This window comes from Balearica regulorum, chromosome 1 (genome assembly GCF_011004875.1).
Source record: "Balearica regulorum gibbericeps isolate bBalReg1 chromosome 1, bBalReg1.pri, whole genome shotgun sequence".
In the NCBI taxonomy this organism is placed as follows: domain Eukaryota; kingdom Metazoa; phylum Chordata; class Aves; order Gruiformes; family Gruidae; genus Balearica; species Balearica regulorum.
The window spans coordinates 85,492,355-85,520,057 of record NC_046184.1 but is presented as its reverse complement, the minus strand read 5'-3'; the positions used below and the strand labels follow the sequence as shown (position 1 = coordinate 85,520,057).

General features: G+C 41.8%; 1 protein-coding gene and 1 long non-coding RNA gene across 9 annotated transcripts in view; one reads left to right on the top strand and one right to left on the bottom strand.

Annotated features, from left to right (window-relative positions):
* Positions 1 to 2,794: 2,794 nt before the first annotated feature.
* LOC142603306 (uncharacterized) lies at positions 2,795 to 7,114 on the bottom strand. The gene is made up of 3 exons (XR_012837197.1): positions 7,019 to 7,114; positions 6,756 to 6,899; positions 2,795 to 2,981 (listed from the first exon to the last, which is right to left on the bottom strand). It is a non-coding gene; the product is annotated as an uncharacterized LOC142603306 (long non-coding RNA).
* A 4,683-nt stretch (positions 7,115 to 11,797) lies between these two features.
* LOC104638357 (rap1 GTPase-activating protein 1) overlaps positions 11,798 to 27,703 on the top strand; it is a 53,122-nt gene continuing 37,216 nt past the window's right edge. For 2 of the 8 annotated variants that reach the window (XM_075762931.1, XM_075762927.1), the window contains exons 1-6: positions 14,765 to 15,081; positions 19,157 to 19,250; positions 19,702 to 19,737; positions 25,414 to 25,461; positions 26,535 to 26,573; positions 26,687 to 26,878. In XM_075762931.1, coding sequence (XP_075619046.1) covers positions 15,038 to 15,081; positions 19,157 to 19,250; positions 19,702 to 19,737; positions 25,414 to 25,461; positions 26,535 to 26,573; positions 26,687 to 26,878 — 453 coding nt within the window. In that variant the 5' untranslated portion in view covers positions 14,765 to 15,037. Of the gene's footprint in view, positions 11,907 to 14,763; positions 15,082 to 19,156; positions 19,251 to 19,701; positions 19,738 to 25,413; positions 25,462 to 26,534; positions 26,574 to 26,686; positions 26,879 to 27,703 lie in introns of those variants that run through there. The other 6 variants (XR_012837181.1, XR_012837182.1, XR_012837187.1 and 3 more) reach the window with 4 other exon arrangements.

Below are 27,703 nucleotides of genomic sequence, written 5' to 3'. Positions count from 1 at the left end.
ATCTTCATTCTTCAGTCTCTAGGAAGCATTTTACCTTTCCCCTGTTTCATCTCACTATCTGCTCTGCCTCCTGCCCAGACTGCTACTAATTAACTTAGTACCTACAGTAAGCTCACTTATCAGCTTGGTATGCAGAGAAGCTTGCTTTATTCCCAAGGGCTTGTGACGTACATACCACTGCATGATTAATCTCTCTCTAATCACTAAGTCTATTCTTCCCTATAACCTTGTCCTGAAGCAATATCTGAGAGCCTGAGCAAGTACTGGGGACTAAGTGCTACTGAACCACCTTTTCCTGTTTTGTCTACCTCTCCTTTTGTCTCCCAGGTTCTGCTTAGTCACCTTTGTGAAATATGACTTTGATTTTTCTGTTCAGGAGCATGATTACATTGTACCTGCAGAGGTCATGGGGCAGCCATGACCTATGGTTGATACGTTTCTGGTCAGTGTAATGTCTTGAGCAGGAGAAAGCAAAACCCCAAGAAAGTTATGCCTGTGCTCAGATGTTCAAAAAGAATGTGTAACTTTGAGAAATCCAGTCGTGCTTGACCTGCCATAGCTGAATGTTCATGTTTCTTGGGACCTGTCAATCTCTTTTTGTCTTCCAGCTTATTCCAGTTTTTATAGGACAATGGTTGAAAGTTATCATATATGTAGTCACAGTATGGTGGGTTTTTTTGGCATGGCTGTCTTCTACTTGAAGTGGCTTTTCTCTGTAGATCAGAGTTGAGATGTGGTCACCAAAGGCCTGATATTGCAAGGAGAGCTTCTACTGCTGCTACTAGTTCCTCACTCAGGGATACCTGCAAAGCACAAATCTACAGAGTTTGAGTCAGAGACACTGTTATAACACTTGTTATGTTGTCCAGAACTAATAGATTTCTATTTTCTGACAGTGGGGAGTCACATTTAAGGTAAGAAGTGTTTCCAGAGATGCCTGCACACCTAAAGTTCCTAAGTATTTAAAATTAACAAAGCAGCACCTCATTTTCTGCCATGAGAATGACAGAAAAGTAAGAAGCATTTTCCAGGGCTATGATATATGAGGTTTTTTATCTCCTCTTGCAGCCTTTCAAATTCACTTATGTCAGATGTTTCATTTTTTTCTCTGCAAAAAAGAAAGAAGAGGCTAGAAAATTCCTCATTTTTATTCCAAATACTCTTTAGAGCAGGAGCCTTAAAACTGTGAGGTTTCATTAGCATTGGTAAAACTTTCTGCAGCTGGTTTAGTTTGATGATGAAGCCCGATCTAGTCTATATTATTTACTTTTTGTTGGAAGACTTTCTATTCTTGTGTAGAATCTCTGCACATTGCAGTACTTCTACTGATGAAAAATCAGACCTTACTGTATATAGGATGTAAATTGGCAGTACGCACTCTTTTGAAGGAATTTACCCTGATGCCTGTAATGCTACTAAATGGAATACTACAGCGACTCCTCATTTTGTGCTAGTTTAGAGCTCCTAATGTGGATCAGACAGAGGAGGAGAGAACTTGACAGCAACTAGGGGTGAAGGAGGGCAGTTAAGATCCTACCACTAGAATATGGTGAAAAAATCAAGTGAAATATCTAGTGTGAAAAGAGCAAGTGATCAGAAAAAAACAGTTTCAAGATGAAATTAAGGAATCCATTGAGAATGGTTAAAAGAACACAGGAAGATCATTTGCTATCATTCTAGACTGTACTAGGTGTCTCTGGAAATAAGAGAAAATAAGACCTGTATACACTGGGCTGCTTTACTACAGAGCAGTGTTCGCATTCCTTTTCTCCAGAGGTAATTTCACCATTCCAGAATGGGAAAGTTTTCAGCCAAAGTATAAAAGATGCAGTGAAAAAAGTTAACGTGTAATTGCCACAGAGTTCCTGTTCCCTATCTTCCTCCCTGGTTCTAGCCACATATTCTTGCTGCTTATGTTGCCAAACCTGTTATGCACTGGAGCCTGACATGCGCCCTCCCTGGCATGTTCTGAATTGCTAACAAGGCATAAAAATAACCAAGTAAAAAGGAAAAAAAGAGCTATTTTATCTTGGGTTAGTAAACTAACAGTCACAAAACCATGCAGGAAGTGCCAGTGTGGCCACAAGAGAGGAAAAAGGACTTCATGGCCTATTTCTGTGTTGAAGAATAGGGGGATGGCCTTTTCCTTTCAACAGCACTAGATGGTTCTGCTAGGGAACCACACCTGAAATATTTGGGAATTACCACCCAACAATGAAATATAGTCTCCTTGTGTTGGAATTCTGTGACTGTATGCAACTCACTGTAACACTAAATAACTGTGGACTGAAAAGTAATGGGCATGAGAGGAGGAGAAAGAGGTTGAAATTACTGTCAGAGAATGTAGTTTCCTGAGCAGGAATTTGGCATTGCACGTTGTCGCTGGTGGGACCCACAGCCTCTCTCCTCGAGGTGTTCTTACATTCCTGTTGTATAATGTTGCACTTTCTTCCAATTCTTTCAGTAAATAGTGGGGTGGGAGAATGGGGGAGGTATTGCCAGACAAAGAGCTCACTTAACTATTTTATTGATGAGCTGTGCTTTGGAGAAAAAGAGTACACTGCTGTTACTGGTACTGGTCACTCTTTGAGCGTTGTCCTTTATAGCAAATGTGGTGCAGAATCCCATGGGCTCCTCAGCGCCTGTTCCCAGCCTAAGGTGCTCATAGTCTAAAGCAAGTGTGACAAAGCCCCAGAACAGCAATTCAAGTACAGAAGGCCAGAGAGAGAGAACTTTTTAAGAAAAGAAATAAGAGAGAAAAAAAATTAGTCAAATCTATTTTAATAAAGGCAGTTTTTGCTAGAAAACTAGATTTATAACAGTGATCCTTTTTTTGTTTCATTAGATATTCTCCATTCAAAGGCAACACTTTGTTTCAGCGCTAGTTTTAGCACTAGTTTTCACTGCATTTTGGTCCAGCCATGTGTCATAAAGGGAACACACCTAAGAGAGAGGAAGCTCGATGTGGATCCTTTCTCTGTCTGAGGAAAAATGAGTGTTACATTTCAGTTACATCCATGCAAATAGTCATTCACAGGGGTCAGTAAAAGAGCATTTTCTTTGTTTCTTTATGAAAGCAAATAGACACATGAGCTGATAAGAACGTCGCTTTTATCTTAGCATGGTTCCTCAATGTGCGAGATGACAGTTTATTTAGTGATACGTACAGGTTTTATCCAGTCCTGACATGGATTTACATTTCTAATGGATGCTGCCAAATTAGCAAGAGCACATCATAGTGAATTTCTGGTATGTGCCGTGATCGTGCCCTGTAGTATTGCAGTTTGTATGGCATCTGAATTGTTATCCTGGTACATTCTAGCATGGCATTGTGAAGATGTTTTGTATGTTTTTTCCTGTGGGGTGAACTACTGTTTCCGAGGTCAGCCATCAGCTGCAGGAACAGTGTCATAAAGAACACCGTGCCACATCACTGCCAGACCAGGCTGCTGTTTGTAAAATCAGTGCTGTGAAAGCAATACACCACTTTTGCTTTCTCCTGAGGCAGCAGCAGTAGTGATACTGCAACTCCTATTATTTGTAAAGGGGAACTCTGTTTTATCAAGACTTCTGTTGCTGAGAGATAGCTTTGTTGTTCGCTGTAGGCGACAAAAAAACAGGACATGAAATGTGTGGAACTAAATGTATATCTGGTTGAACTGACGGCTTTGACAGAATTTATTAACAGTGATAACTGTGCAAGTCTGCTTATTCCACAGCGTGTCTGTACTCATGAGAAGAGTGAAGACTGGTTGCAAAGGGTCTTTCTGTGAATGTGAGAAGATTGCCCATGAAGGGAGAATTTCAGGATAGAACGGTCATAGTTCATGGACATCTGTGTTGGATGAAGTCATATTTGATGTCAAAGATGATCCATGTGATGGTGCCACTGTTTCTTGAGAAGAGTTGTCAAGTCTACTGGCTACTGGCAACCTCTGATTCATAAGACTGTTCTGTGAAATCCCTTCCAGATGAAAGATGTCAGAGTGATTCAGGAGACAGTGTTGACTATTTGAAAAGCTCATATTGACACTTGGTACATGAGAGATCGTAGTTTTGATTGAAGAGACTTCTTTGAATATGTTGGAACTGCTGACGAAGTATATATATTCTTGTCCACTGCCGCCTCTGTTCCTCCCTGCTCCCTTCAAATTTTGTCTTGCTTGATTCCAAAAAAGGAATAATAGTCTCTTCTGAGAATCACTGTCATATGACCCTGTACTTCTCATGCTTGAAAATGTGGCAGCGTGTAACACCTAGATCTCTCCCAAGTTTCCAGTCCACACCTGGTTGTAGATCTACTGATATTGACAAAGTCTCCAATTGTCCATTGGCATTGATGAAGTTTCCAAGTCTTTGATACATGGTGGTGCTGCTTTTACCCTGATTCTCCTGCTCATTAAGCTACTCAGCAACAACTTTGACCATCATCAAGGCTTCCTAAATTTCTACTCCTGCCACTGCTATGGGATGTACATTTGGCCATCTGAAGAGAAGATAAAGGACCTTCACGATGACGGCTGACTCCTCTGCTTTCTTGGCAATATCATGTTCATCTGCTGTTCTTGAAATGATATTTGCAAAGTAGGGGATAGGGCAGAATGAGGAATGTGTGGAGGTGAAGAAGAATTGTAGCCTTTAGGTGATTTGTTCAATTTCCTATGAGCACTGTAAAGGCCAAATGATGAACTGATCTTTATTTATGCAAAATCCATGACAGGTGTTTGCTTATATTGAGTACTACAGTTTTCTGCATCTCTTGATTCTGCTTGCTGCTTTCCCTTTGCCACCCTACCCTGAAGTGTCCTTGTGTGGCAGCCCAGCTACAGTGAACTTTGCTAAGCCTGTCTCACAATTTCTAAAATTCCAAACCTCAAGTATATGACGCTGGCAACATGAGTTTCTAGCAGATCAACACACTTCATCATGGGGCTGGGGAAGGCAGAAATATGTTCTTTTCCATGCAAACTATGTATGGCTTATTTAATGTAATTAAGACCAAAATATGAGTCATTAAAACCCATCTAGAGATCTTTTCAGAGATTTTTTTTTTTAATGCTTCTGTTTTATATTTTGTTAATTATTTGCAGACTGAATGTTTTTCTTACAGGTTGTTTTGAAACTGGTAGGTCAGACAAGAAGTGTAGAATCTGACTGTAAACATGTTTCCAAACAAACCAAAGACAAAAGCAAGGCTTCATGTAAACTGTGGCTCTCTAAATGGAGACCTATGAAAAACTATTCAGGATGAGAGAGTAATTGATTGTTGTTGCTGTTCCTAAAGTCTCTCGTTTAGCTGTTGACCCTTCTGAGTTTTCTCTGTAGTGTTCACACTGAGCCAGCTGGGGTTTAAGCACTAGCACAATATAAATATTTACTGCCTAACAAATCTAACTTTCCTCATTTTGGTAGGGCCCCACAATTGATTATAGTTCTGCCTTTCATTCCATGAATATATTTACATCAGTTATATCAGTATATTCATCAATTCTTAATGTTCTTTGAAAGGAAGAAAACATTTTGCCCTCCTTTCATTATACTTTAGTTTGTGCAGCTCTACTTGCTGTTAGAAGATTGCTGGATTTTCCTGTTCTTGGTTTTATGTGTCACCAAAGCATTGCTGCCATTCTTTGTTTCAGGTCTACAATTTATAGCAGTTTAGAAATTGCTGGATATTTCCTATTCCAGCCAAGTGGTCACTTGCTGTCAAAGAATGGCTGGATGCTTTTTATCCCATGCTGATTTCACTGCCATCTATTGGGATTTCTTTTGTGACAGCAGTTCAGTACCCTGCAGTCTAGGAATTCTGTTGGATTCATACTATTCATAGTACGCTATGCAGGCTCATTTTCCAGTGGTGCTCAGTTGTTTGTCCTCTTAGCACTATCCAGGCCAGTGAGGTGCTTAACAAGCTAGGCCACAGAATCATTGTTCCTTAGTCGTTCCGTCATTTAAGTTTGATACGGAAACGCTGTTTTGTGAGACGTGTTGTCTGACAGTACTCCAAAATGTTTAGGGAGCACTTCTCTATAATAAGTAAACTTTAAACCATAGATTTAGTTTTTACTGCAGGACTGGTAGAATATATTATGTATTTTATAAATATATTTGCACCTATACTGTACAGCCCACACATGTCAATTGTGTCCTGTTGTGATAGGTACTGTACAAACACAGGAGGATATATATATTTAGCCATTCACACAAGCGAAATGTCCCTAACATTCTTCATTAATTGATTTTCTGGGTATTTAGAGTTAGTGTATGGTTACTAAGTGCAGACGTTTTCTTACTGAATATCATGAAGTGATTCTTTTTAAGATGTTATATGTGCTAAGTATTTGCCAAAGCAAGTATCAGCTGTTCTCTGCTGTTGTAATTACTTACACTACTAGACTCTCCTTATTCTTTATGTGTCCTTGTTGGTTAACAAATCAATGATCCATTATTTTGTCTCCTAATGCTCTGGATAAACCATCTTTCCTTGTGGCTTGTCATTGTGGAATAATCCATAGGTGCTTTTTGATGAAATTCTCCTGAGACAGTAATTGTGAACAGTCTGCATATTGTTTGTTTACTGCCCTGATTCAAGTAAGTAACAATGTCCTCCCTTTCCCGTAGTTAAAGAAAGGCACTGTATTTCATGTTTTTCTTCTATTGAGAAGTAATAGCAAGGAGAGGGGAAGCAAGGAGACTGTTCTTGTAACTGCTTTCTGATTCAGGTAATCTCAGTTAAATTTCCAGTTGCTACAAACCTTTCGGCTGTAACTTTAAGCAAATCCCTTGGCTCATTGCAGGTCTCTTGGAGAACGAATTTTTTTGAGAGTGGAGACCGACTCTTATTTTGTGCCTTGCAAATAGGGCCGAGATCTTACTGAGCTCTTCTGCAGCCTCCTTCGCTGAGAAAGAGAACAGAAATGTTTCATAATTTCACAACATTCCAGGTGTTGATGAAGTCTGAGAGATTAGCAGCACGGACTCCTCACCCCCTCGTGTATTTATAAGTGAACTTTCGTACCTCGGGGTGTATGTCCCGTCGGCTTTCCCTAACATTTTTAGGGCAGGGGAGTGTGCGGATGCTCCCGCTCCCCGCCCGCTGCCGCACCGCAGTGGATCGTGCCGTCCACACTAATAAGCCGCTGCTCCCGCTCTTAAAGGGGCCGCGGCATCTTTCTCATTTCCCGGGAACGCTCCCAAAGGAGGGGGGCTCCTGCCAGAGGAGGGGGCCCTGGGCTGGTGGTGTCTACCGCCAGGGATTCCCCAGCTTGAGGTGGCCTGGCAGGGGCCGCTCCCTGCCGCCCCTCGTGCTGCAGGCTGCTTTAACCCCTTCTGCTCCCCTCAGAGTTTCAGGATGTTGGGAGATGTTTGTGGGGAATAATCCCAGCTGGTTTGGATTATCTGGACAGAGAGAAGTTGAGAGCAGCTTTATCCCTAATTCTGCAAAAGAAACTTAATTGACCAATTGCCTTTCCATCCAGACATTCCCCTGTTGTTCTCACCTGCACTACCTCCCTCCGAGTCTGACCTCCCTTCCTCCCCATCCTGTGCATCTTTCTAGCAGTCCCAGTGCCAGATTGGAAACTTGTGGGTACATACATAGCACAAAAACTTTGCGTGTGTGCCCTGTCTTTCAGTTTTGATTAGACTGCTATTATTCCCCTTGTTTGAATACCATTTCATTGCTGCAAACTGTAAAACTTGTTGACCCAACCCAGGCAAGGCCTGTATCTTCACCTATGTATCTTCAGCCTTTTCTCACTCTAATGATCTGCCTTGCTGCTGTCAAAAAAGTCTGTCCATCCGTCTGTTTTAACATGACCCTGGCAATCCTTTCACTTCTCTGCCTTGATTTCACATGGACATTAAGTGGCTTTGTATATCCATGCATTACTGTTTTTGAGGGACTGGGCTGACAGAATATAAAGAAAGCTTTTCTTTGTTAAAATTATTAGTTAAAGCCAATTATGAAGTTAATTGTGCAGTAAAGCCCAGGAACTAAGTCCTTTCTCTTAGGCATGATTATTATATAGATAATGCATTACTGTTTGCAAAATATGGGCTTGTTAGAGTACCTTCCTCTACTAGAGCTGTCCTCACGTCTCACGTTTTCCCTCTGCCTGAGTTATCCTCTTGTTGAGCACCTGAGATATACTTCCAGGGCAAGACTTGCTGGATGCTACAAACTCTCTCTGATTTACAGAGTGCTCTCACGTATACCAAGAAAATTTTTACCTGCTGAATTACGAGAAAACTTGATGACTTCTGGGTGGAAACTGGTGGTGAAGAATTTCAACTTGGTTATCATCTGATACACTGCAGAACTTGAAGCTCTTACATTTCATACTGAAATAAACAACTTTGAGCTTCTGAATGTTTCATGCCACAGGTGTTCTAACATGCAGGGAGTAAAATCATAGTTAGGATGGAAAGGTCTCATTTAGGTCAACTACTCTGCACAAAATGAAAAATGTCAAAGCTAGAAAAGGTTTCTTAGGGCCTTGTCCATACATCTTCTGAAGATCTCCAAGGATGGAGATTACTCAGGCTCTCTTGGCACTTCTTCCCAGTACTGAACCACTCTCATAGGAGGAATGCATTTTTCTTTACATATAGCTGAAATTTTCCTTGGTGGAACCTGAATGTTACCTCTTGTCCTTCTGCTGTACACATACATGAGAACCTAGAAGTCACTTCTGTGGAGGAGATACTTCCTCTTTTCTGAATCGTGGCCATTCTAGGCATCTCTGAAATTAGCAAGGAATTCCATAATTTCCATCCATATGAATTTTCCCTGTTGACAAATATCCAGAGTTACACTGCCAAAAACTCCCCCCAATTCATACAGTACTAACAATCAGATAAATTAATAAATACCTCTCATATCATTAAGTTCTACTAGCAGGTGACTTTGGTCAAAGCTTGAAAATAAATTGAGTTGTTATCTAGGGGCTCTGCCAGGAGACTGATGATATCGTTTCATGGGTCTGTTTAAATTAGCGTTGCTTGCAAAAAAGGGAGTCCTGCCGTCTCCCATTTCCATCCCTGGCCACTTATTCCAGTCCTCTTCATTGGACCAGCACTAGCATTCAGGATGATCCAAGTGGGACCGTCCTGGTGGCAGCATGGTATGCAGCTGTCGCAAGCTGTTTATGCAACTGTACTGATGGACTGTGAGCTCTGTTTGCTTTTCCTGGCCCTGGGTGACAGTGAGAATTCATCTCTCTGTGCTAGTTTATCTGTCTGTGGAACAGCAGTAATAATGGGAACCAGTATCAATAACGTATTGTGAGATTTTCAAATAAAGGTGGCAAGGAAATGTGAAGTGTTAGTACTTATATGGAAACAATTTCTTCTAGATTCTTTATAGACAAATTTGAAGACGTAGTCAATTTATAATCTAAGGGTGATTTAAAGGTTTGTAGGAATGGCAGGAGGTTATAATTTCATTAATCAGGTTATGAATAATACTAATTTTAAATTGTAAGATACCAGAATAGTCATACAATAAGTCCAGTTTGAGTCTAATATTCAGAATAATATGCATAAATTTATGGTCCTGTATCTGTAGGTAGATACACAAGTATTGATATCTGCTGTTTACTGAAAAGCCGAACACGACTGCTTTTCTAATATTTAAAATGCCAGTTTTCTTACTTTTATTGAGTTTTATTGTACTTTGTTCTTAGCCTACTTTTCAGGAAACAAAACATATTTTAGACAGTCTACGTGGGTGTCTGTATGCCATTATTCCTTAGTAACCTTTGGAATAGTTATCTTCTACCAAGATTAGGGGATCGAGGTCTCAAAGATAATTTGTTAATTTGATAATTTTCTCTAAATTATATTTTGATAATTTGATAATTATCTCTGATATGTCTTTGATAATTATCTCAAAGGTAATTTGTTCTCTTATCTCAGAGAAAAGGTTCCTATAAACTTAATTAAAACCATTAACCACGAAAAAAATTTCCATAAATGTCACAAAAGAGGGAAAGGTTGCAAAGTGAACCTCATCAAAGATTCAGCACAAGAGAAGGGTCTTGTAAGTGCTCCAGCAGATTCAGACAGGGTTCTTAGACCTGGAACAACTACACAAAACAAATCCATGGGAAATTCATTGTTGTTCCATCTATAGAACTTGTTGGTTCCAATGCTCATATGAAAACAAAAAGGTGCTGACTTTTTTTTTTTTTTTTTTAAATAAAACATTTCTAGCCTGCATAATTGTGGAGAAAAATTTGGCAAAGTTTGATCCATGAGTTGACGTGGTTTAACCCCAGCCAGCAGCTAAACACCATGCAGCTGCTCGCTCACTCCTTCCTGGCAGGATGGGGGAAGTAACCTTCCCAAGTCACCGCCACATGTGATGGAGCCCTACTTTTCTGGAGATGGCTGAACACCTGCCTGCTGGTGGGAACTGGGGAATGAATTCCTTGCTTTGCTTTGCTTGCATGTGTGGCTTTTGCTTTACCTATTAACCTGTCTTTATCTCACCCCATGAGTTTTCTCACTTTAACCCTTCTGATCCTCTTCCCCATTCCGCTGTGGGATGGGAGTGAGCGAGTGGCTACGTGGGCCTGAGTTGCCGGCTGTGGTTAAACCGAGACAGTGAAGTTTTGAAAAGAAGAACATAATTAAAAACAATTGTAGATACAAACAATCACAGTGCCCTCTTAAAAAGAGTTGCTGGTTTACAGGAGTTTTACCCACAGCTGAGGTAGTAATGCTAACAATTTTTTATTAGGCACTTTATTTTTAATCTAATTTCAGGAAACTCTTTATTTACTTCTGGTAAAATTCCTGCAGATATTTTTTCAAAATATGGGAAAAGTTAAATAAGGCAGAAAAGCCAATTATGACCTACTGTTTGAACACCCTAGTATGCTGCTCTTTTGTCTCTGTGGTGCCTCTGCCATGGTTATGGTCATGGGAAGAATTGACAGAAGAAATTACTGTGATGTTTGAGATGACCTAATAGAAGGTCCCCCAGCAGACTGATGGGACCAGAATGAGTCAGGCTGAGTTACCCAGTGCAAAATGGAGTGGTTAATTTGGCCTGGGAATTAAACCTAATTTTGCTCTGGGACAGATGTAAAACACTCACTCAATTTTACGTAGTGGCCCACTACAGAGGCAAAATGCTTTAAACGCCTTCCCCTAGGTCTGCCAGAACTCATTTTACCATTGCCTAAGACTGGTACCACATAGAAAATTCTTTAGTTATCTGCAAAAATTGTGACTGAACAATCATTCCAATCCACAGATCAGTATCATGACTCATGATTAGCAAAAGCATTTTCAGAAAGTACCATTTCATCCTGTCCCCTCAGATTATCCTCTTTCAGTGCCTTTGCTATGGGACGAAGTCAGTACTATGTAAGCATTTTTCAGATTTTTTCAGTCTGCTACTTTGCTTCCTACTCTGATCTATATACGTGAATCCGCTTGACCCAGTTCAGTGCCACCAAATAACTGACATTATACTTGAAAGGACTAAAAAAATGTGCTTTCCTGTGGAAAAAAACCCTCTAATTTTTAAAGGTCATCCATGCAGGTCTGGGATTAGAAGTGCAGGGAGCCTGATGTGGGTGTACAGAGCTGCCCATGCTCCACCTATGGAGCTGCCAGTCTGGCCCCTTCCCCTAGGACCAAGCTTCTCTGCTTAAGAGCACAGCTGCTCCACGAGCTGGCTGTTCAATCGACAATGATCTCTAGTTTCAAGTACGACAGCACTGACCTGCTCGATCTCCATTCATCTGCAGGTGGGGGCAGCGGACGAGAAAGGGAGGGAGGGAGAGGGAGGACACTGCAACATACGTGAATAATTGATAGTGCAAGGAAAGGAGAGCAGCTGGGTTCCCTGTCTCCATCCGCTCACCAGCTGGGGATGAGAGATCCTTGCTCAGGTAGGGGATGAACAGCTTAGCTGCTTTTATTCTCATCTTGCCTGCAATGCCAATTAAATATATTTTCTGTCTAGAAGGAATGGGAGCAAAGATAGCTGGGGGAGGGTTGATCCAGATCTTCTCTGCTGCTTGCTTGGCGTTGTGTAATAGATGGACCTTGGGGCAGTTTCAGCCTCAGCAGGGAAAGGGGCTGTATGCTTTTTAAAAGACATTGTGCTATACTGCATCATTGTGTAGAGAAGCAGTTCGGGGCTGGGGGCCGGGGCGGGGGGGGGGGGAAGAGAGAGAGAGAGGAGGTGGGGAGAGCGGATGTCTGTAGGAAATGAGACAAACTGAAGAGATGGAGGGGCACGAAAGAGGGTCTGTCCAGACTCAAAGGAATCCCACCCTGATTCTGTCAATCTTTGACATAAAATGATGAGTCCAAGTGGGCAGTGGGAGGTGCTGTCTGTGCACACTCAGTACTATATTTAGAAGCTGTGTGCATAGACCTGTGGAAACAGCTGACGTGAAAACATGTATGTTTCTATCTGTGGGTGCATCTATGAGTTTGTGATGACCAAGTGTGATATTGTAGTAACACAGAAAAAAAAGACAGTTTCTGCCCTGAAGAGTTTACCATTGAAGGATATGCTGCTGTGTTTATGTGGTACTGCGCAGCTTCTGTGGAGCTTCTGATGTTCTTATGATGACTCAAATAATTGATAAAATTTCAGAGATCAGTTTATGTGTTACACCTAATACAGACTTTTCCTATGTCAGCAAGATAAAATGCTAATACAGTTATAAGAATGAAAAAATTATGTTAAAAACTGGAAAAATACATAGCAAAAGGTATAGATACCAATTACTGTAATACATATATTAACATACTAATAAGGATACCTGAAAGAACAGAAACTTGTGTCCTAGTCCCTAAAACACACAGTAACTATAAAATGTATAACGATCTATGCAAATATAGACAAATATATGGATTACAATATGAGACTATAAGTACACAGAATTAGTCATATACGAATGCAAGTATCAATAGGAACTGAATCTACTTAGTACAACTAAAGCCTTAAATTAGATGATATTATTGCATCAGCTGTGTAAATAGTAAGAATTGTTAGCTTGATTATAAGTTGAGGAACAGTAAAGCCTGTGATTTGCTTGTATGTGGAAGTGATTTATTCATATGATTATTGCTAAAGAGGCTAATTAGAATAGTAATTAGGGTATTTAATAATTGTTTGCTGGTGGGTCTTGAGGACTTCGTACACAACTGGAGCTGCACAGGAGGTTAGGTAAAGCTGTGAGATAGTTAAATGAAAGCTGAGCCTAGTGTGGTTTTGAATGTGAACAAAGTTGGCTCTTGTCTGCAGTGGCAAGCTGCCAAAGAATGGCAGAAAGACCCGGGCCTCTCTTAGCTTTCACCGTAGCTAGGCTTGCCATTGCTGCTGATAATGACCCTGGGATGGGGGAGGGCAGTAGTTACTGTTGGCAACCCTCTCTAGCAGCAGAAAATAATCTCTCTTCCTCCTTCCTGGATGCAGCAGAAGTGGCAAGCTTGGTCTTTGCCTTGGCCCAATCACATCTCTGCTCAGAGACTCAGGTGAATGAGTAAGAACTGCTTGTACGGAGAGCAGCTGCTGTCTTCAGTGCCCTGGACTGGTGTGGAAGGTGTTCAGGTTGGAGCAAGGACGTGGACTGTATGAGTTAGCCCAAACTCCATCATCAAATCTGCTGGGCCAAAAAAGGGTAGACAAGAAGAAATGGAAACACCTGGCTTCCACCCAAGTTCCTAAAACCAGCAAGTGGATCCTTTCTTCATCCATTCAAAGTTGTCACCTACCCTGATTGATTCCTTAGTCCTTACAGTCTCTATTACCACCCACAGACCTTGAAACCCCCATAATCATTTCTATCCAAGTCGTTCATGAGTAGAATTTATAGGAAGCATTAGGATGAAATTGCCACGCTAAAACTAAAACTTTGATGTAGTTGCTTGCTTTCTCTATTTTTCTTTTTTACCCGTCTGTATCGGCTATCTCATATTTTCTGTCTGGTCTCTCTGCATTCTGCTTTCACTCTTCCTTTGCATCTTTTCCTATCTCTCTGGCTCCTCTGCAAATTCTGTCTCTCATTCTATGTTTCTTACCATCCCCTTCATGAATTAGAACAAATCCAGCGTGAGGCTGACACTTGGGGTAAGGTCTTTATAGGTCTTGATGTAAAAAGGAAACATTACATCATCCTGTGGGATGAAATTGAGAATCACAGAAAAAACATGCACACAAAAGGTCTGTGTTCTTGTTTAAACACAAGTATATGCATGCTCTTGCAATGCAAGACTGTGTTCTCATCCTCAGTTTTTATCAGGAATGACAATCTATCGATGAGTAAACACACATACATGTGAGGGGTTTCTGACCCCTCAAAATTTGAGCTTCCCTAGGCAATAGCTTACATGTTAGATCAGTGAGCTACTTCGTAAGGGGGATGTAGTGCCAAATCTCTGTAGTGCTTGATGTACATCAGCTCCAAATACCAAAGGCTAGTGAGTTTGGTATCTCTTTAGACTTCCCTTGAAAGGAATGGGAAGTTGCAGAGGATTGCCATGATGCTCACTTTTCTCACTGGATACTGAGCTCAGGGAGATCTTACTCTACAGCAGAGGTGAGTAAGGGACCCCTCTGCTCTTGTCCAATTCTGCTTGCCTCGTATCACCGACAACCCAGAGCACAGCTTCCTCGGCTCAGGTGTCCCAGCAGAGAGCTCCCGCGGGCTGCCCACTGCCCATGGATCCCTCAGAAAGGGGGGGTGTAAGGGAAACTGATCTTCCACAGCAGAGGAAGGGCAGAAGTCATCACCCCATCTCCCATTGTCTCATCTTCCTCCATCTCTTCTTCTTCTCTCCGTCGTTTCCCTGTGCCGCTGCCCGCCCTGGCGCGGCTGGGGCCCGGTCCCAGCCGTGAGGTGCCCTTTGCCGTGTCTCCTTTGAAGCTCGGCTTGGGAGGCAGAGGAGGGGTGGGGGCGGGAGCCGGCGCTTTGCAGGGACCCGGTACCCTTCTCCATGGCGAGGCAGGAGGAGAGGAAGCTCCCGAGGCGGGAACCCGGGAGCTGACTCAGCGGAGCAGCGCGGTATGTCTTCCCGGCAGCATGGCTTCCCTGCAGGAGCCTGCGGAGGGTACGTACTGGTACCGGGACTGGTACCGGGCGGCCCTGTCTGTCCCCCGGCAGCCCGGGGACGGGGCAGGGGAGCGGCTGGAGGCGCCCGGGACGAAGCGCTGCAGCGAGTGTCGCCCCCGGCCGCTGCCGTGTGGGGGGAGCAGGAGGAAGAGCCTCACGGGCTGCCCGAAAGCGCGGGGAGCTGAGGAGGTGGAAGGTGATGGCCGTGCCCCAGCCCGGCAGGTCTGGGGCCGGCTTTGGGGCTGGCCTCGCTGCCGGCGGAGCGTCGCGGAGCTGCCGCGGTCCCTCCCGCTCTGGGCCGCGCTCTGGTCGGGAGGAGGCGGGCGAGTGAGGCGGGCGGGTGCTCTCTTGGTGAAGGGAGAGAGGGGGCGAGTGAGGCTCGCTTGCTTTTCTCCAGCCTCCCCGGGAGCGGATGAGCTCCAGGTTGGACTTCTCAGGAGGTGGGAGTGCGGGTGCCTGGCGTTCTCCTTTCTCCCGTACTGCAGGGTTGTACGTGGTGGGGAGCGAGAGCCAGCTGGGTTCTCCGGGCCTTTTCCATCCCCTGCCCACCTTTTTTGTCGGTACAAGAGGGGACCGAGGAAATCCGGATGCCCATGTGTCGGAGCAGGGGCTCTCACGGGGGGGCAATAGCTGCTCTGCCGCGCCCCCCCCCCCCCCCCCCCCCCCAGTCAGAAAGGGCAGTGCAGCTGGAAGTGAGGTTCCTAACTGGAAGTCGGAGTCTGTGGGCAGAAAAGTTTGTGACCAGCTGTGAGCAAAGTGCGTCTCATCTGTAGTAGTTGCTTCTTTTTACTAGTTCTGGCTTGATAATTTCTTGAATTTTAGAAATCTGTGTGTGAGCAAAATTCAAAGCTGCAGTTTCTTTATGTACTGGTGTTAGTAGTAGAGTAAGGCAATTCGTGTCATATTTTCAGCTGTCTTCACTGAATACCTAAAAATCGTACTTGGCAGAGCAAATATGTCTTCCTAAGGGAGAAACAAGGGACTGAAAGAGCAGAAGCTGTTGCTCAAGGGAAGTGGTTGCCCAGAATTTTCCTTATGAACATTTCAGGCCTGTTCTTGTTGTTTCAAATTACATTCAGTTTTTCTGAATTGCCTGTCCCTTCTAGTGAGTGATTTCAAAAACATACCAGTGTCTCATTGCAAGAATCGCTCATCAGGCTGGGACACCAGTTACCATACTGGCTGTTGTTCCATAATTACCTGCTAATCATTCAGCATTGTTTGTCCTACTGGAAGGCTTCCAGATTAGCAAATGTTTTTATAATAGCTGTACACCTGTTTCCCTATGAACTTTCAAGAAAATAGTTACCTGAGGATTTGGGGCACTTGTCTCTTCAGAGTGCAACAAATGTCCTCTACCTCTGGAATACTTATGAAAGATGGATGAGAGGACACATGAAGTCTGTCAATGCCAATTTGTGTTTTTCTCAGAACAAATACTTGCATCGACTTGGTTATTGAACTGGCTCAGCTATAGAAGATGGGAATGATTTTGAGAGAGCAGTATAGAGACATCCCAGGATTGAAATAGCAGAGGATGCTGCCAGACAGGAATACAGGATGTGAGCCAAGTTGTGTGTATGGAGATAGTGGCTTAGAGGTCCCGCAAAGGTGCTTCTTGCACCATTTCAGAATTGAGAGTGGAGTCTTTAGCAGAAGATCAACAGTGCCTACTTTTAGTTTGGCTACCTGCTTGAAATTAATGCAGTGGTCACTGGCACTAGTAAAATCCTGGTTTAGTCTTCAGCATTTTCCAGGCCCTCTTCTTCCCCTTGTTGCCATTTTCTAAAAATAAAGCTTCAACAAGTATACGTTTGCACATACAGATTCCTCTCCTAGTCTGCAGAATTGCTTTTCTTTTTCAGAAGGATGATATTCTGCTTTTCTGTGGTCAAAGAGTTTGAAGTTCCAGTCTGAAAAGAAGTATGTTCTCTTTCTATAAAGCTTAGTGCTTTTCATTCCAGAAGTTCAAAATTCACAAATGGATTTTCAAGCAATAGTTACAATGCCTCCAAATTTTTGTGGTATTTCATAAAAGATACCATAAAATCTAAGTCATTCTCCTTGATTTTTAGAGTCCCTCAGCACATTCTTAATCTGGGATAATTACAGAATTGAGAACATCTCTAAATGTATGATAAGACCTGTGATTTTGGCATCTGCTGGAGTCATTTTGACAATAGAACTGTACTAGGATTGAATGGTAAGGAGCAGTTGCTGCATGAGGTGCTCCGTTGAGTCTAAAGTGTAGAGATGAATTTATGGTGAGAGAATAGGGGCAGGACTGGCCACATTCACCTCCTGTAGGAGCTGCCAGGGTTCTGTTCTCTGCTGAATGATTCAGGATTCAAACTAGTGATGTGCCAAACAAAAAGATTCGAGCATGCAACAAAGCCCAGGGCATCCAGTTGCACAAAGTTCTACTATTAACACTTCTCTGGAGATGATTAGTTTCTGAAAATGAGAATTTATCAAACTAAGCTCTTACTTTTTTAGGTTAACAGAACAGAAACTTCAGATTTTGGAAAGAAACAATGAAACTCTTTCATGTACTGCCTTGGACGTAAATTTTGTTAGCCCCAAACATGCTTCAAGTAAATGAATAAGATGATAAATAAAGCATATGTTGGTATAATATTAATATTCATTTAAAATACATTTGCTATCTAACTATTCCAATATTTATTTGAGGATGTCAAGACTACTATATCTTCCCTCCCATATACATTATGGATTTAATCTTCAGATGCATTACACAGATCTTTCTCATTTGAGTTTTAGGAGAAAATTGTGGGATGGAAGCATTATGTTGCTTTGTGTAGATCGTGTTACATGATACCATTGGGCTACCAAAATAAATTGTGAATTGTCAGCGAATTGGTGGACACAGAGACTCTTGGAGCTTCTAATAGAGTGTAGCTTCGTGATTACAAAAATGTATTATACTTCCATACAACAGGGAATGTAGTCACTAGTTTCAGAGCAAGAGTCTGCATGACTTACAGATACTGATATCTTAGCATGGAAGCAGTAGGAGTCATGCATCTGACAGCTAGAGGGTAACTTTCATGATTGCATTATATGATCACATAGCAAACATATTCACGATTGCATTACAAAATGGATGAGCCTTGTCTCTTGTATTAGAAACCTGGGCTTTGTTCCCAGCCCCACCTATGTGACCTTCATCATGACTTCAACCTCAGTTGTGACTGCTAGTAAAAACTGTGAATGGCATGGAAAGTTTATTGACTAACAGTAAGAGAGCTGCAGCTAGCAGTGAGATTGTCCATTGTGCAATAGGCAATGCAATATATGTCTTTTAAACTGCAATGTATTGTTTGTGTTATTTTTTTGTTTTCTATGAAATCAAGTAAGTGCTGCTGCTATTTGTATACACTGCTCCTCCAGCAAGGGCCAAAATAATAAAATATTTTCAATAGATGATGTGCAGACAAAAGCCCATCTAATGTGCATGCTGGCTTTACCAACAGTGGTAACACAGAACTGCGCCTGCATCTCTCCTGCAGGGTGTATCGGTTCTGTTCTAGCATCACTTCTGTTATGTTCCTGACTTGGAGACTAATACCCAGGCTGTGGCAACTGGGGCTGTCCTTTAGGTGCTGATTTCAGTGATATCTCAGAACTTCCAGCTCTTAATATGGTTCAGTTTTGAGATTTGATCCCAAAGCTTCCTGTGAGACTTATCTTTATTCTGCCGCAAATCTGTGATGGGGAGGAACTTGGCAAAAAAGATCATGCACTTACATGACAACTGTGAGGAAAATAGTGCATGTGAACAGAGAGCAGTCAGGGTCAGAAGATATTTGCTTTTATATCCAGGGCATTTGCAGGTGGAAACTGGTAAGTTAAGACAGGTGAGGGAATCTCGCAGGGAATGACAGCTTCCTCATAGGCAAGAAGTGGTCTGGGGAGAGGAACAGTAAGCAGAAGACAGCAGAAGGTAAAGGAGGCACTGCAGGCAAGCACGCATGCATCTTGAGTTCTTTAAAAGTTAGAAGTTTGTCTCTGTCTCTTCCCCCCCCCCCCCCTTCTGCCTCTGTCTCTTGCAGGAGGTCTGAGGAGGGGGTGTGCTGCTTCAGTGATGTTATAGACTCTCCCACCCAAGGCTTTCCATGTGCTCTTGATCCTGCTGTCTCCAACAAGGTAAAGGCAGTCCACCGTCCTCTGGCTCAGGGTTGGAATGTGCCTTGAACTGCTGAGCAGGAGGAGTGACTGAAAGCAAGCTTGTGTGCATGCATGTGTTACAGCTATAGTTGCTCACTTCTGTGTGAGAATCCTAAACTTGTTCATTTAATCATTTCTTATGCTGTCAAGTCAGTAGTCTGACCCATTGAAAGAGAAATTCCTGATACTTGTCCGATCAGGTTCCAGGTCAAGCTGTTGCAACACAAGCTGAAGACAATTTGGCCAGTTATATTGTCCATGCTATCAGTTAAGGAAGAACGATTCCATCTCGTCTTCAGCGAGCAAGTAGTTTCTGTGCCAAAACATGGGAGGAGCTGTTGGCTTCTTCAATATCTGGGTTACCACAGAAGATAACGTTAGCTTTTGCAAATGTTAAATCCTTTCTCCTGTTGTCTTTTCCTTTTCACAGACTGTGGACTTGTTTGAGATGATTGAAAAAATGCAGGTAAGGAGAAGTTACTCTGTCAAACTTTGCAATCTCTTGATTTTTCATAGCCAAAAAAATAATCAGCTGGTATTTGTGTTGCCATGTCACTCCCGATACCATTTAATTTGGACTTGCAGAATATTTAGCTCTTCTAGGCCCAAGCTGCTATACCTACTCTTAAATAGGGTTTCAAAAGCATTTTCATGTCTTCATTTTTTCGAGCAGCATGATGGAAGGAATAGACACAAATTATTATAATTGTCTGTTCTCTGCAGAAGCGCGATTCTGAGAGAAAACCAAAGTTGAATTAGGATATCTCTGGCATCTTCAAGAAACTAGGTTTCTGCTGGGTAGCAGCTGCTAATGACAGGTGATTAATGGGATGTTAACATAACTGCATTTAGCAAGGTCAAACAGTTTAATAAATAACTATTGGAAGCCCTGTCTTTAATTCACACAAGAAAGAAGGACTCTGGCTTGATTCTCTTATGGAAAAACGTGCATTTAGTTGCATATATTACATTATAAAATTTAAATAGAGTAAAAGGGGAAAAAAAACAACCCTGCCCTACCAAATAAAGAGATAGTAATATAATAATGTTATATGTGTTTTTTATACATATATGTATATAAAACAACAAAATCTTTACAACTAAATTTTTCAGATGATCTGTTCTCAGAGCATCCTTACAGACTACCAATATTTTCTGCAAGTGGTACACCTTCTTTAAAATGCTGTGGTTAATTTTGACCTAACATAACACATAATATGGCACATAACTCCTGCCTTTTTTTATGTGCTGGAAACTTACAAGAAACAATTAATTTCTTTTCTGGAATTTGTGTAATTAAATTATGGATATGAGGAAAATGCAAGACTTTGGTGGGACTATAAAGGTGAGGAGGTGGAAGGTAGCAGCAAAATGCTGAGTATAGAGTTATGAGGCTGAAATACAATCTGGCAGACTAGAAAGGAGAAGTGGGGAAAGGAGGGGCTGAAGGTGTATCTTCTGTATATTCACGTGTAGGCAGACATAGACCTTGAAACCACTGTACTGACACCCGAACTATGTTTGGGATATCAGTGCTTTAGAATAACAAGCTCTGTAAGCGTGCCTTGCTCTTTTAACTGTGTGCTGGAAAGTAAGCTTGAGCGTGCAGAGCTTCTTGCTCAGTTCAAGCACATGTTAAAAGGTATGACAGTCCTTTCCAGGCCTCTTGAAATCTGTATGAGGAAGAATCACTAGCAGAGGTCCCTTACTGGAAGACTGTGCTGCTTAAGATTCTCAGTGTTTATCAGCTGCCAGTTGACCGCATGAAAACTGTCTCTCGCTGGATGCGGACCTCTTTATTTGGAGATATAACAGAGGAAGCTGATGAGAATTCCCAACATATGCAGACCACCAAATTTTGCATCTATATTTGTTTCTTAGCTGCCCATTATTAAGACTGTATAGTGTATTATATTTTTTTAAAATTTAGCTTGTTTGGTCACCTGACTTGCACTAGGAGAATTAATAACTGCGGCTTAAGTATGACAGCAGTTTTTTTAAAGAAGGGAAGAGAGGTGTTTTCCAAAAGAAGAAACTTCCCCCCTCCAATATTTCTTTTTATTATTTGTTGTGATCTTTCTTTATATTTTATACTAATTCTTTTTTCTTTTTTGTTTGTTTTTGCTTTCCCTTTCCTTCCATTTGACTCTGGCTATCCTTTAGATTTGTTGAATCACTCTTGAAAATTAAATCTGGGATTTTCATTAGCAATCAAATGAGTAAAAGGCAAAGCAGGACACTTTGGACATTTATCCTCTAAAGTAACAACAAGAAAGCCACAGGGTAGAATTAGTTTTTGAATACTTTAACAATAGGATTTGAGTAAAATTGTTTGACTGAAAATTGGCATAGCCATTTTAGATTATGTGTGATGAATTAACAGGTGAAACTGTGCTCTTTTTTTAAACTGAAACCTGTTCCCGAGATTTGGGAATGAAGTTTACCTTTTTTTTTTCTTTTTAATCTTAATAATCATTACTTGAAGTAAATGGGCTAGTGACCATTGTCCTATGCTTACAGATGTAGTGAAGTCACAGTAAATACTTCGTTAAAGACACTTAGGAATATGTTGTTCCTAGATTGCTCTGCAGTACAAGCAGTCGAAAACCAAGCAAATCTTATTTCAGCCGATAAACTCAGATATTTCAGGTCTTGACATACTTACATAGCCAATCCTTCTTCAGTTACCTGCTTTTGTCTTTATGGTGTGATGTTCAGTACCTCTATTCTGCATTCGTACCATTTCAACATATCCTTCAGTCTTATTTTCTTACAACTATCTTCATGTTTATTTTTTTTCCTGTGTCCCCTTTTATATCTAAGTCATCCGTTTTGAACTAGTCCTCTCAAGGCACTGCTCTTTCCCCATAAAAAACATGTGTTACCGTCACATTGTTATGCCATGTTGGACCCTACTGTGGGTCTGGACAGCTTTTTCTGTGCCTTCCATTCTTTCATCCTGCATAGGCCAGTTGTTTCACCTGTACAAGACCCTGGGAATATCAGATTCCCAGACTGATGCTGTCTCCAGTAAGCTACCTGGGGGGACAGTGAGGGAAAGTCTTTCCTTAAAGGCAGTGCTGCAAACCAAACCGGACCAAACCAGAAGGGTGTCTCAACAGGTGGCTGAGACTGCTATAGTTTATGCTTCTCCCGTCTGAAGAATGACAGTGATCATCAACCACTTGGTCTACCCTTGCTTTGACACTTCAACAACTTACGCTGTAAGTTCCCTACGGTCCTGGTTACTGTGGAACTATGTGGCCCAGGGCTGCATTAGATCTTTGCCAGTATCTTAAGCTTCACTCTAGAGGAAGGGTTGGTAGATTTAGGCCTACATCTTCTGCTCCCAGGCAACCAAGAGCCCCTTTAACAGTGCAGAGTCATGGAATGTGCTGGCATGTTCCTTCATTCTCTGTAGAGGCTCTGATACAAGCAGAAGCTCCTTTACAGCAGCTCAGGAAGTTTTCTCTCAGGCCTCCCTGAGATACTGGTCTTCTACCAGGACCTCCTTTGAAACTGGAAACTTTTTGCAGTTATCAGATCTGCCGAAAATGCCAGTGAAGGGGAGGGAGATCTTACAAAATTGCAATTTCCCAACCTCCGTTTCGTTACGCAGAAATCCCCCAGTGCGTAGCAAGTTTGTCTCGGTACTTTCCACAGTTTGTTCCAGAAGGCTGGGGCTGCTTTCTACCTGCATGTGTCTCCAGTTTCAATCCTATTTAGATAGAGCATAGGACTTTCTTGCCCCAAAGAACTGTTCCCGAGACCTCTGTTTCAGAACCTAGCCTTCCTCATGAGCCCCGACACACTAGGTTGACAAGTGAAACTCTCGGTCATATCAATAGAACATCCATTTGCACTTAGATTTCATGCACTCTGCTTTCTCAGCTTTATGACTTCCCCAAATGCAAAATGGTTACTACTGCCTCTGCAAAAGGTAACGATCACTTTTCAGCCTCTGTTCCATCTTAATTTCACAACCCACCATGTCCTGGTAATTTGTTTGTTTTGTCAGTGCTGCCTACTGACACTGCAATTTGAATCAGGTCTTCTGATGTTTCCCTGTGAAGAATAGTTCAAAGCTCGTATTTGTTCAGGCTCCTCTGTTGAAAATGCAAAGTTAAAAAAAAAAAAAAATCCTGGGGGTAGTAACTCTCTCTAAGCTCAGTTTTTATACTTTGATCCTGTGTCACCCTGTACACATTTTGGCAAGCTTCTTTCTCCTAATATAGTTAAGGAAAATATTTTTTTTCTGTTTTTATGTTATCTGCAGATTGTTCCTCACTTGCTTTTACTGTATTTCTATATTTAACCAACTAAAATTTAGTTTTACTGCTATTTTTTGTGTTTGAACTCGACTTCAGACTTACGAAGAATGCCCTCATGCATCTACTACTAGTCTCCCTTACCCTGGAGTTTAGCCATATGGCTGTTTAGCCATATGGCTTCTGGTGTTTTTAAGAATTTTTTGAAGGTGTTACGCATTTGCTGTGAGCTCAAGGTCTGGCTCCTCCTCATTTCATGAAGGTTTAGCTTTTCTTATGGTTAATTTTTAGGTTCTTTTAATAAGCTTTCTCATTTTTCTATGACCTCATTTTTTAGGTGTAATGAATGTCTTTTCTTTCTTTCTTTTTTTTTCTTTTGTTGCTCCTGCAAGGATCATCCTGATCATTATTAATCCTCAATCTAATGTTGCTGTTGCTCAGTGTTAATGTAGTTGCTATACTAGCAGTTTTTTCACCCTATATGGCTGGAGCATTGGCCCCAAACTTTTGTTCTTGAGTCTCTTACATTTCCATTGTAGAGCTCCACTCAGATGTACATATTTCTACCAGATACCAGTTTATAAGCTAGTTCCACTGTAGAATACTTGCATAGCCATAGCTGTTATAAATCAGATCCTGCTTATTTTCAGAACAAAGTCAGGAGCTGGTTACCCTATCTGGAATCCCTGATTAGCCACTCCATTAAGCAGTCACTGATGGTGTATAAAAATGTAGTGTCAGCATTATGTTCCGGTATGAGAGTTACAAGATTTAGGTGGCAGTAGTTGAGTACTCGTGTATTGTGTATAAGAGAAAGCTACAACTTAAATCCTGGTCTTCAGCTTCCTATCTGACAATGCAAATTTTGCCTCTTACTCTTCTGTCTGTATTGATGCCCACTGGGACTATGGGTAGCATTTTATGGGAGCCTGTTGGCCCCCATATCTTTTTCGCTTCTTTTGTTCTGGGCCTCTGCTCAGTCCATGTTGGGGCTGTCCTCACTAAAATTTTCCTGTTCCTGTGTGCCTCTGCTGGAGCAGTGTGGTGGAAGTGAGCTAGGCTTGCCATGGTGAGAAGGCAGAGGATGGAATAGCCTTAAGAAAGAGAATCAAGTCTGCCAGCTGCCGATTCGGGAGGAAAACTAGGCATCAAGTAATTTTTTGCCCTGCCATTCCAACCCACCTCACAGTAATGGTGCCTAGGAAAGCAGATGTGCAGGGTTTTGCTATGTGGCTCCTTGCTGCCTGCAGGAGTATGTTGCACTAGTCAGATGTATGGATGGAGAGATGTATGGATGATTTTCTCTTACCTCCAGGAGACAGATTTGTTCCCTTATGTGGATGGAAGCAAGGCACATAAGCTGCTTAAAAGTCTTCTTGCCTAGCCCTAATCCTCAAAACAAGTGTTTGTTACTTCTCTTAACCCTACTCGGAGGTTCTCAATCCTGTGCCTGACAATGTCTTCAAGGGAGAGGGAAGAGTAAACAGAGGTGAATGGTCTGAAATACTGTTCTTTTGCATTTTGTCTTTACCTTTTCCTTTTTTTTATTCCTTGGGATAGAAAGTAGTTAGAAGAGATTAGAGAGCTAAATAAGAAAATTAGTTTGGGAGACTGCTTTTGATTTCTGCCAGCTTTCTGCTTTTTAAGAGATGTAAGGTGTGTGTGTGGAGCTTTTCAGTTTTAATGCCAAGCTGAGGGACTGGCCAAGTTTTAGCTTTACCCCTGTTTATTCCAAACTTCCAAACTTGCATAAAATAGAAGATTACAGAGAGAGACAGAATATGCATATTGGGGATATGGAAAAGGACACAGAGGGTAATTGAAACAGACATGCTAAAACATAGGATTCACTGTCTGTGACTTTCTGTTTCCAGGGCAGTCGTCTGGATGAACAAAGATGTTCCCTTCCAGCTCCTCTCAAGGTCAGGCCAAGCTGTTGTTGCCTCCTAAGTTTCTGAGAATGGCAGATAATAACTGACCTGGCTTGCAGTGAATTTTCATCTTGGAGTGAACAGGGAGTCTACAAACAGCTCAAGAACACATATATGCTTATCTTTTTTATTTATTTTTTTAAGTTGCTGCACAAGAGGGTAAAACTATGTAGCTGAAACAGAATCAATACTTCTATTTTTCAAATTTAAGTGGTTCCAATAAGCATTCAATATTATTAATAATCTTAATTTTGACTAAATGATTTCTTAAATGTTGTTCAATTTAAGAGCTTTAATAATATTTATGAAATCACATTGCATTTATTTCAGTAGTCTGCTAGAGGACCCATAGATGCTACTAGAAAGCTGGTCTGCTTCCCTCAATACTGGACCAATAAGAACAGATTCCCATCTTTAAATTCTCAACTCTTCCTCTCCATTCTTTCAGTCTCAGCTCAGGCACAATGACCTTAAAATCAAGCTTGACCTTGAATTCAATCTTGGAATGACTTTAAAAAAAAAAGCCACATAGAGAATTGATACAGCTCAATTTTGACAGAGATAGTCAGTGATCTTTGTGGTGATGGAAGAGGCATCCAACTGGCATAAAGTGGCTCAGATATTCCTCCTATTCTTGCAGTCATGCCTCAGTGCTGCTCAGCTGTATACAACAGGTCTAGCTATAGAGATAGTAAATACAGTACTTTTTCTACCATCCCTACTGTCATCTCTGTCTGCAGCTGTCTAACTGTGTGGAAGGAAAGGAGAGAGGCTTTCACTTCTAACCGCATTCAGTTTGACTACCTCCTCATTTTGTATGCCTGTATTCAGTGTAGTTTCAAGGAGGAAGGTGGGTGAAATCTGACTCCTAAATTTATTGTTCTTAAAGTTCTATATTATAATGCTGAGACCTGGGAAGTGGAGTCTGACTTTAAATCCTGAATTAACACTCTAAAGCTGGACTAGGGCAGAGTGGAAGCTGAGGGCACAGCTTGTGCCATCATGAGAGCATAACGCTTTAAGTGATGCCATGCATTTTTGCTAACGGTGTCTTCTGATTTCAGACAGAAGAGGAGTATATTCCTTACCCCAGCATCCACGAGGTGAGTTAGTACTGCTGTCCTCTGTTTTTCCTTGGACTTTTTTGGCCTTTCAGCTTATTGGCCTTTCAGCTCATTGGCCTTTCAGCTTTCATGCTCTGTGTCCTTCTGAATAGGTATTACAGAAAGGGTGGCCATATCCTCTCATTATCTTACCCCAGTTTGGGGGCTACTGGATTGAAGGGACCAGCCACAACCTCTCCAGCTTGAGTCCAACTCTGCCTGACATACCCTTTCCCTTGAGTGGTAAAGTGAAACTGGAGAGTGACCCTACAGCCAAGCTGTACCGCAAACATTTTCTGGGGAAGGTAAGGATGATCTTCAGAGCCTTCTCTGCCCACAAAGCCTCAGGGCTGAAATGTATCTCAGGCTTTTCCTGAAGGATTTAGAAATAACTGCACAGCCACTCCATTTCAATTCCTCATGATGCCTTGAACTAATGTAAATAAGGTACATACTAGGGTATGGCTAGTAGTGTGTTAGGTTGGTTCTGTCCCCTTGTGTGCAGCATCCTGTACATTAACAGAAGAGAAAGGTTTGCACAGGAAATGCATATATTTGGTTAAGAAGCTCTTCTGGGGCCTGGGCAGGTACCAACTTTGGGATGACAAAAGGAAAAAAAGTGTAATAATATTGGAAATGGAGATAGTATTATTATTTTAGAGGGTACTTCAGCATTGACAGTGCAAGCCCCTCAGCAGAAAGAAAAGCGGTCTGTTTTCCTTGGTGTAGATAAGTGGCAAGTATGGTCACCACAGAATGCGTATGAAGAAACTGGACAATATGTGTTTTATAGTTGTTTGATTTGAGTAAGTTTGGTGCTAAGTGTTGCCTGACTTAAAAAATTTCAGTCTGACAGGGAGAGAAAGCTTGACTTCATTAAGTGGATGTTTGTTGGCTGGCCATTAAGGTCCATTTGGGTTGGCCTGTTTAGGGAGTTGCTTGATTCCCAGACTGGACCTCAGGATGATATTAACCATCAAGAACAAGTGAGAACAAGCCCATGATATTTTCTGAGATTCATTTCATGGCACACAGAGATAAGAAAGCCTGACAGATATACTTACGCTGCCTCTTATTCAGTGGTCTCCCTCTGCAACTGCTTAATAAGTTCAAGACCAGGAAGAGGTGGA